Source organism: Oncorhynchus keta, chromosome 9, assembly GCF_023373465.1.
Source record: "Oncorhynchus keta strain PuntledgeMale-10-30-2019 chromosome 9, Oket_V2, whole genome shotgun sequence".
NCBI lineage: Eukaryota > Metazoa > Chordata > Actinopteri > Salmoniformes > Salmonidae > Oncorhynchus > Oncorhynchus keta.
The window spans coordinates 40,972,984-40,982,983 of record NC_068429.1 but is presented as its reverse complement, the minus strand read 5'-3'; the positions used below and the strand labels follow the sequence as shown (position 1 = coordinate 40,982,983).

Sequence of the window (10,000 nt, the reverse complement as noted above, 5' to 3'; positions counted from 1 at the left end):
CACACACACACACACACACACACACACACACACACACACACACAGAGACACACACACACACAGACAGAGACACACACCCACACACACACCTGTAGGTGGGGACCTGGATGTTGTTGTGGCTTACTTTGCCTACTTACGCTGGGCTGTCACAATGTCTCATGGAGGAAGAGACTCCCCCTCCACAGGTCCTGCTGCACTCCCCCCACGACGACCAGGGACCCCAGCCTCCGTCCACACTCTGGGGCCACGTCCCGAATATCACACACTCCCCCTGGTAGCACCACTGAGAGCGGGGGGTTGGAGAAGGGAAGAGGAAGGATGAATCATTAGACAGGCTTGACGCAGCCCTGTGCTGAGATGGACTGAGTTGAAGCCTGGATAGCACCTGGGGTTTACAGACAGAGGTTTTCTGTAACTGGGTCAGTGGTGCTCGGGGCTTAGAGACAGTAGAGGATGTAGAGGTTTTAGGTCTGTAACTGGGTCAGTGGTGCTCAGGGCTTAGAGACAGTAGAGGTTGTAGAGGTTTTAGGTCTGTAACTGGGTCAGTGGTGCTCAGGGCTTAGAGACAGTAGATGTTGTAGAGGTTTTAGGTCTGTAACTGGGTCAGTGGGGCTCAGGGCTTAGAGTCAGTAGAGGTTGTAGAGGTTTTAGGTCTGTAACTGGGTCAGTGGTGCTCAGGGCTTAGAGACAGTAGAGGTTGTAGAGGTTTTAGGTCTGTAACTGGGTCAGTGGTGCTCAGGGCTTAGAGACAGTAGAGGTTGTAGAGGTTAAAGGTCTGTAACTGGGTCAGTGGTGCTCAGGGCTTAGAGACAGCAGAGGTTGTAGAGGTTAAAGGTCTGTAACTGGGTCAGTGGTGCTCAGGGCTTAGAGACAGTAGAGGTTGTCGAGGTTTTATGTCTGTAACTGGGTCAGTGGTGCTCAGGGCTTGGAGACAGTAGAGGTTGTAGAGGTTAAAGGTCTGTAACTGGGTCAGTGGTGCTCAGGGCTTAGAGACAGCAGAGGTTGTAGATGTTTTAGGTCTGTAACTGGGTCAGTGGTGCTCAGGGCTTAGAGACAGTAGAGGTTGTAGAGGTTTTGGTCTGTAACTGGGTCAGTGGTGCTCAGGGCTTAGAGACAGTAGAGGTTGTAGATGTTTTAGGTCTGTAACTGGGTCAGTGGTGCTCAGGGCTTAGAGACAGTAGAGGTTGTTGAGGTTTTAGGTCTGTAACTGGGTCAGTGGGGCTCAGGGCTTAGAGACAGTAGAGGTTGTAGAGGTTTTAGGTCTGTAACTGGGTCAGTGGGGCTCAGGGCTTAGAGACAGTAGAGGTTGTCGAGGTTTTAGGTCTGTAACTGGGTCAGTGGGGCTCAGGGCTTAGAGACAGTAGGGGTTGTAGAGGTTTTAGGTCTGTAACTGGGTCAGTGGTGCTCAGGGCTTAGAGACAGTAGAGGTTGTAGAGGTTTTAGGTCTGTAACTGGGTCAGTGGTGCTCAGGGCTTAGAGACAGCAGAGGTTGTAGAGGTTTTAGGTCTGTAACTGGGTCAGTGGTGCTCAGGGCTTAGAGACAGTAGAGGTTGTAGAGGTTTTAGGTCTGTAACTGGGTCAGTGGTGCTCAGGGCTTAGAGACAGTAGAGGTTGTCGAGGTTAAAGGTCTGTAACTGGGTCAGTGGTGCTCGGGGCTTAGAGACAGCAGAGGTTGTATAGGTTTTAGGTCTGTAACTGGGTCAGTGGTGCTCAGGGCTTAGAGACAGTAGAGGTTGTAGAGGTTTTAGGTCTGTAACTGGGTCAGTGGGGCTCAGGGCTTAGAGACAGCAGAGGTTGTAGAGGTTTTAGGTCTGTAACTGGGTCAGTGGTGCTCAGGGCTTAGAGACAGTAGAGGTTGTAGAGGTTTTAGGTCTGTAACTGGGTCAGTGGGGCTCAGGGCTTAGAGACAGTAGAGGTTTTAGGTCTGTAACTGGGTCAGTGGTGCTCAGGGCTTAGAGACAGCAGAGGTTGTAGAGGTTAAAGGTCTGTAACTGGGTCAGTGGTGCTCAGGGCTTAGAGACAGTAGAGGTTGTAGAGGTTAAAGGTCTGTAACTGGGTCAGTGGTGCTCAGGGCTTAGAGACAGTAGAGGTTGTAGAGGTTAAAGGTCTGTAACTGGGTCAGTGGTGCTCAGGGCTTAGAGACAGTAGAGGTTGTAGAGGTTAAAGGTCTGTAACTGGGTCAGTGGGTTAAGATCCTGCCAAGGCAAGGGGCTGAAAACCCCAGGATGCTTTTGTCCTTCTCCTTCAATCACTCAGAACAGAGATTAACGATGCCAGAGAGAGAGAGGGGGAAGGGGGAAGGGAAGAGGGAGAGGGAGAGAGATTGGGGGTTATGCACTAAGACACTGTATAAACAAGATCAACACTGCAGAGAGAGCAGGAGAGGCCAGAGAAAGAGAGTGAGAGAGGAGGGCAGAGAAGAACAAAGAGGGAGCTGATAGGCCAGAGAAAGAGAGTGAGAGAGGAGGCCAGAGAAGAACAAAGAGGGAGCTGATAGGCCAGAGAAAGAGAGTGAGAGAGGAGGGCAGAGAAGAACAAAGATGGAGATAGATAGGCCAGAGAAAGAGAGTGAGAGAGGAGGGCAGAGAAGAACAAAGAGGGAGCTGATAGGCCAGAGAAAGAGAGTGAGAGAGGAGGCCAGAGAAGAACAAAGAGGGAGATAGATAGGCCAGAGAAAGAGAGTGAGAGAGGAGGGCAGAGAAGAACAAAGAGGGAGCTGATAGGCCAGAGAAAGAGAGTGAGAGAGGAGGCCAGAGAAGAACAAAGAGGGAGCTGATAGGCCAGAGAAAGAGAGTGAGAGAGGAGGCCAGAGAAGAACAAAGAGGGAGATAGATAGGCCAGAGAAAGAGAGTGAGAGAGGAGGGCAGAGAAGAACAAAGAGGGAGATAGATAGGCCAGAGAAAGAGAGTGAGAGAGGAGGCCAGAGAAGAACAAAGAGGGAGCTGATAGGCCAGAGAAAGAGAGTGAGAGAGGAGGGCAGAGAAGAACAAAGAGGGAGCTGATGGGCCAGAGAAAGAGAGTGAGAGAGGAGGGCAGAGAAGAACAAAGATGGAGATAGATAGGCCAGAGAAAGAGAGTGAGAGAGGAGGGCAGAGAAGAACAAAGAGGGAGCTGATAGGCCAGAGAAAGAGAGTGAGAGAGGAGGGCAGAGAAGAACAAAGATGGAGATAGATAGGCCAGAGAAAGAGAGTGAGAGAGGAGGGCAGAGAAGAACAAAGATGGAGATAGATAGGCCAGAGAAAGAGAGTGAGAGAGGGGGGCAGAGAAGAACAAAGAGGGAGCTGATAGGCCAGAGAAAGAGAGTGAGAGAGGAGGGCAGAGAAGAACAAAGATGGATATAGATAGGCCAGAGAAAGAGAGTGAGAGAGGAGGGCAGAGAAGAACAAAGAGGGAGCTGATAGGCCAGAGAAAGAGAGTGAGAGAGGAGGGCAGAGAAGAACAAAGAGGGAGATAGATAGGTCAGAGAAAGAGAGTGAGAGAGGAGGGCAGAGAAGAACAAAGATGGAGATAGATAGGCCAGAGAAAGAGAGTGAGAGAGGAGGGCAGAGAAGAACAAAGAGGGAGCTGATAGGCCAGAGAAAGAGAGTGAGAGAGGAGGGCAGAGAAGAACAAAGAGGGAGCTGATAGGCCAGAGAAAGAGATTGAGAGAGGAGGGCAGAGAAGAACAAAGAGGGAGCTGATAGGCCAGAGAAAGAGAGTGAGAGAGGAGGGCAGAGAAGAACAAAGAGGGAGCTGATAGGTCAGAGAAAGAGAGTGAGAGAGGAGGGCAGAGAAGAACAAAGAGGGAGCTGATAGGCCAGAGAAAGAGAGTGAGAGAGGAGGCCAGAGAAGAACAAAGAGGGAGATAGATAGGTCAGAGAAAGAGAGTGAGAGAGGGAGAGAGTCCTCCTTAAGATCTTGTGTGTGTTTCCAGCAAGACGAATATAGCCTGGGAGAGAAAGGGTTATCAGAGATGAGCTGACACACCCAGACCCTACACTGCCTGTCTGTTACACCACACACCTGCAAGTGTGTGCGTTTGACACAGAAGTCTGTGTGACCTTTGGGGGACACAACTGCTGTGCCTTCTGTCTACTTATCTCGCTCCCTTTCTTTTTCTCTTTCTCTGTCCTTCTCTCTATCCCTCTCTACCTTTCTCCACATCACCCCTCCTTCTCCTCCCTGCCCTACCACCTCTCCCTCCCTACCCCCTCCCTTCCCCCCTAGTTAGCAGGGCCTCTCCATTACAGGGCCTGGTGAGAAATGGCTGACAGTCGTCTTCCTTTGAAGCCCCCTCCCAACCCCCATCCCCCTCACCACCCACCCTCAGCCCAGACAGGAGCGCACTACCAGCCCCCCGAAGCCCTCTGTCCCAAATCCCCCTGAGCTGATCTCAACCTGTGCACCCTGTGTAGCCCAGGACCCCATCAGTGGCCCCCGGGGGCCTGAAAGGCTCCAGTCAGCGGAGGGTAATGTCACACGACAGCCCCTGACACCCTCCCATTCTTCCCTTTGAGACCTCGGACCATCCGGTGACAATGGCCACCGTAATCCATGTTAAAACCGTCTCCCTGTCAGCCGTCTAACCTGGCCGTGGCGTGGCCAGCCACCCTGCGATTCGACTCTGAAGTGATGACCTCAAAGCATGGTGTGTGTGTGTGTGGCGGGAAAGGGGGAGGGGCGGTAATACATTGGGATACCACGGGAGAGAGAGAGAACGAGCCCTACTAGATCTGGTTACCACACACCTCACAGTAACTAGTCTTGGCTCTGACACTCACACGCTACTTCCCAACTATGAAGGCTTAGCTGCCATCAAGAGAGAGAGAGAGAGGAGAGAGAGAGAGAGAGAGAGAGAGAGAGAGAGAGAGAGAGAGAGAGAGAGAGAGAGAGAGAGAGAGAGAGAGAGAGAGAGAGAGAGAGAGAGAGAGAGAGAGAGAGAGAGAGAGAGAGAGAGAGAGAGAGAGAGAGAGAGAGAGAGAGAGAGAGAGAGAGAGAGAGAGAGAGAGAGAGAGAGAGAGAGAGAGAGAGAGCTGTTGGTATGGAGGTGAAGGAGAGAGCCAGTGTGTGTAAACTACAGGAGACAACTGGTGCGTTTGGACTTACCCCTTTCTCGATGCTTCCCGTCTGACACAAGGTCCCCTCGGCAGCAGGGATACTGTTGGTGACACAGCGGTTGCTTTTGCTAAGGCACCAGAGCTCTCTACACACTTCCTAGGAAAGGAGGCGAAAGCAAGTTGGTCAGAAGAAAGCAATTCGCTGCAGAGAGCGTATTACAAGTAGAGAAATGGACAGAGACGGGCCTGTGTGGGAAGTGCCTTAGAGACCATAAATAAATACATGGTGTGACTTTACGTGACTTCCACGCCTCCTCTCCTGTCCCCCATCAGAACTAAAGGTGAAAGAGCTGGAGAGGGGAGAAAATACCTGGCTCTCGGCATCCCTCATATTGCTTTCCCTTAAAAGGGTAGCAGACCTGGGTCAAATCGAGTTTGCACGGTTTGGAGTCACTTAGGACTATTTTCATAGGTTCCATTTCACACCGGGCAAACTACCTCAAGCTCAGCTGAACTATTTTGGAAGTGTGAGACCGATATATCTGACCCAGGTCTGACGGATTGAGCCCTGTGCTTTGGACTCAGTTCAATCCTAAGAGACGATATTCCAAAGGTCAGCCCATGCTACTCATGTGTTGAAGGACAACTTACGCCTGGTCACGTTCACCTATCCGGACCCTCAACAGAGAGGCGGCTGACGTCAGTTCCCAGGAACCACCGTTAACCAGTTACAGGAAATCAGCTCAAACTGTACCTCAGAGAGGAGAGCGCCTCAAGGAGCAGGGATTTGTAGACATAACAACAACAATAACAACAACAATGCTTTGTCTGACAGGAAGATTGAAAACAAACAACTTCTTCTGTTTCTGCAATTTATCCATCTTATCTCCTTGCTCTTACAACAGCGAGAGAGAGAGAGAGAGAGAGAGAGAGAGAGAGAGAGAGAGAGAGAGAGAGAGAGAGAGAGAGAGAGAGAGAGAGAGAGAGAGAGAGAGAGAGAGAGAGAGAGATAGACAGAGGGAGAGAGAGAGAGAGACTGAGGGAGAGAGAGAGAGAGACTGAGAGAGAGAGAGAGAGAGAGAGAGAGAGAGAGAGAGAGAGAGAGAGAGAGAGAGAGAGATAGACGGAGGGAGAGAGAGAGAGAGATAGACGGAGGGAGAGAGAGAGAGAGACAGAGAGAGAGATAGACAGAGGGAGAGAGAGAGAGATAGAGAGAGAGAGAGAGAGAGAGAGAGAGAGACAGAGAGAGAGATAGACAGAGAGAGAGATAGACAGAGAGAGAGAGAGAGAGAGAGAGAGAGAGAGAGAGAGAGAGAGAGAGAGAGAGAGAGAGAGAGAGATAGACAGAGAGAGAGATAGACAGAGAGAGAGATAGACAGAGAGAGAGAGAGAGAGAGAGAGAGAGAGAGAATATCCCAGTCAGACTCTCGTCTGGAATGAATAAAATTGTATAAGTGAATGCGTGTAACAAGGACAGCGCTGCACAACCCTGCATTAGATTTCCCATTAAACCTCTATGGTTCCCCCTCCAGGCGCTCCACTTCAAAGGCTTTTTACTGGATAACTGTGTTACGGTGGAGGAGAAGAGGAGCAGCGTCACAAAGAAGAGTTACGGCCCTGAGCCCAGGTTCTGACCCCACGGGTCAGTAAATAAAGTCCAGGCCCCGCTGGTCTCCACTGGTCTCTGCTACTGCTAGACGCGATAGATGAAATAAAGCTGCAAACGGTCACTCTGAGTCTGCCCTGTCTCGCTGCAACACTCCCAGCTGCTTTCAATAAGCCCCCCATTCTGCCCCCCGCTAAGCCCCCCCCATTCTGCCCCCGCTAAGCCCCCCCATAAAACCTCACCCTCCCTCCTCTCTGGCTTCCCCACCGTTCCCGTTCAGAGCCGGCTGAAAGGTCAGAAGGAGAACCGGGTATGGATGGACATGTGACCCAGACCTGGTCCGGCAGATTCATGCCAACAGTGAGGATGCGGGAGGGTTGGCGAAGGGTTAAAGAGAGCAGGGGATCAGGGAGGCCCGCCAGTAACTTAGACGTCACTTAGCCGTTTTTCCTCCCCTCCTCACCTTGCGACGGAACTGGGGTTCAGGACGAGCAACGCGATGAAGTGTCAACTTAGCTTGACACTTTGTGTCCGCCCCCCCATGTGTGGCCGCGAAACGAACGTCTTCCCTGTTTCACGCTGAGATCTGACCTCTGTGACGTCATCGCCCTTTCCGGGCCAAAAGGTATCTCCTGCCCTTCCCGGTGACTCCGACGTTCTACCGTGAGTCCGTTCAAAACAACAACAACAACAACAACAACAACAAAAACGTATTTTATGTGATTCCACGGGAGCAAACGTGTGGCCAAACTGCCCGCCATTCTGTCCTTTCCTTTCAGTGCAAAAGCAACAGTCCAACTTTTTCCACGGGCTGTTTGTTCCTATTAGAACCCACTACAGCTGTAGGGTAAGAGGACTGGTGGAAGGAGAGACCAGTTGAGTAGCAGGACACAAACAAACCACCGCAAGCGTCAAGTGTAACAGTGACTGTAAAGTGCTGCTGTGCCTCTCTTCCTCCTACACATCTTTTAGTTGTCCTCTTTCGTCTTTAATGGCACTAAAGCAGGGCCTGCTCTGCTCTGTGTGTCTCTACAGGGTAACCGTATCCCAAAGACGACCCCTTACAGTACATCACCTCCGAAAGCAAGCACTATCAAGTCATAGATCCTTTCATTGTTTCTATGGCTACATGGGTCCAATCAGCAAGCTCGAAACTATAGACAACTCTTTACCAGACAGCTGGCTGGCTGAGTGAAACAGACCTGACTGTCAGAATCCATAACCCTACCAGTTGAAAGACTACATTCTAGGGCTGTGGACGCAGCCGAGGCACAGAGCAGCACAGCTGAGCCAGGCTGTGGAGGAATGCTCTCCTTTCAGAAATGGCTGTCTTTCATGCTGATCTAAAACCACAATTATGAGCTTAAGAGCCAAAATGACAGGGTTTGATTTGGGGCCCGTAGTAATCTGCTGTCAGATATTTCTTTCAATGAAACAAAATAAACTCTCTTGATCTCGGCTAATGGCAGACTTTTTTTTTTGTTGTGTCCGTATTGGTTCATTAATTGTTTGTGGCTTTCATTCAACATCTCCTGTGTCTGTGGCTTGGTTCAGTTCTCTCTCTCTGCTCGTGTCTCTTTATTTACCTTGGGTTGTTATTCTTCATGGTGGTGGTAGGGGGTAATGATTTTATTTCACAAAACTGTGGTGTGTGTGTGTGGGTGTGGGTGTGGGTGTGTGTGTGTGTTTGTGTGCAAACCTCCCTCCCTCATCCATCACTTTAAGATAGGTTAGTGAGATATGCGGCACACCCATCCCAGGTGCTAAGAAATTATGTTTCCTTAGGATGATAAGAAGATAACACCCTTAACCCCGGACTAAGAAGTTAACACCCTTAACCCCTGACTAAGAAGATAACACCCTTAACCCCTGACTAAGAAGATAACACCCTTAACCCCAAATTAAGAAGATAACACACTTAACCCCTGACTAAGAAGATAACACCCTTAACCCCTGACTAAGAAGACTAAGAAGATAACACCCAATTTTACCCACCTCATCCCCATACTGTTTTTATTTATTTACTTTTCTGCTCTTTTGCACACCAATATCTCTACCTGTACACGACCATCTGATCATTTATCACTACAGTGTTAATCTGCAAAATTGTAATTATTCGCCTACCTAACCCCTGACTAAGAAGATAACACCCGTAGCCCCTGATTAAGAAGATAACACCCTTAACCCCTGACTAAGAAGATAACACCCTTAACCCCTGACTAAGAAGATAACACCCTTAACCCCTGACTAAGAAGATAACACCCTTAACCCCTGACTAAGAAGATAACACCCTTAACCCCTGACTAAGAAGATAACACCCTTAACCCCTGATTAAGAAGATAACACCCTTAACCCCTGACTAAGAAGATAACACCCTTAACCCCTGACTAAGAAGATAACACCCTTAACCCCCGACTAAGAAGATAACACCCTTAACCCCTGATTAAGAAGATAACACCCTTAACCCCCGACTAAGAAGATAACACCCTTAACCCCTGATTAAGAAGATAACACCCTTAACCCCTGACTAAGAAGATAACACCCTTAACCCCCGACTAAGAAGATAACACCCTTAACCCCTGACTAAGAAGATAACACCCTTAACCCCTGACTAAGAAGATAACACCCTTAACCCCTGATTAAGAAGATAACACCCTTAACCCCCGACTAAGAAGATAACACCCTTAACCCCTGACTAAGAAGATAACACCCTTAACCCCTGATTAAGAAGATAACACCCTTAACCCCTGACTAAGAAGATAACACCCTTAACCCCTGACTAAGAAGATAACACCCTTAACCCCTGACTAAGAAGATAACACCCTTAACCCCTGACTAAGAAGATAACACCCTTAACCCCTGACTAAGAAGATAACACCCTTAACCCCTGACTAAGTAGATAACACCCTTAACCCCTGACTAAGAAGATAACACACTTAACCCCTGACTAAGAAGATAACACCCTTAACCCCTGACTAAGAAGATAACACCCTTAACCCCTGACTAAGAAGATAACACACTTAACCCCTGACTAAGAAGATAACACCCTTAACCCCTGACTAAGAAGATAACACACTTAACCCCTGACTAAGAAGATAACACCCTTAACCCCCGACTAAGAAGATAACACCCTTAACCCCTGACTAAGAAGATAACACACTTAACCCCTGACTACGAAAATAACACCCGTAACTCCTGATTAACACCCTTTGATATACAGGAGCTAATGGCAGCTTGGCACATCAGATGTGCTCCTCTCCTGTTACCTGATCACTACCAGAGCCCCTGCTTCACAAGCATTATCACTAATGTTATATTCAGGATCAACCGTAGTTGGATTCAATTAACAAAGCATTTT

General features: G+C 49.3%; 1 protein-coding gene across 2 annotated transcripts in view; it reads right to left on the bottom strand.

Moving 5' to 3' along the window:
* LOC118373438 (A disintegrin and metalloproteinase with thrombospondin motifs 6) overlaps positions 1-10,000 on the bottom strand; it is a 120,162-nt gene that overhangs the window by 44,306 nt on the left and 65,856 nt on the right. The window contains exons 12-13 of one of the 2 annotated variants that reach the window (XM_052525902.1): positions 5,086-5,193; positions 138-283 (exon numbers count right to left, since the gene is read on the bottom strand). In XM_052525902.1, coding sequence (XP_052381862.1) covers positions 138-283; positions 5,086-5,193 — 254 coding nt within the window. The remainder of the gene's footprint in view (positions 1-137; positions 284-5,085; positions 5,194-10,000) is intronic. The other variant, XM_052525903.1, reaches the window with a different exon arrangement.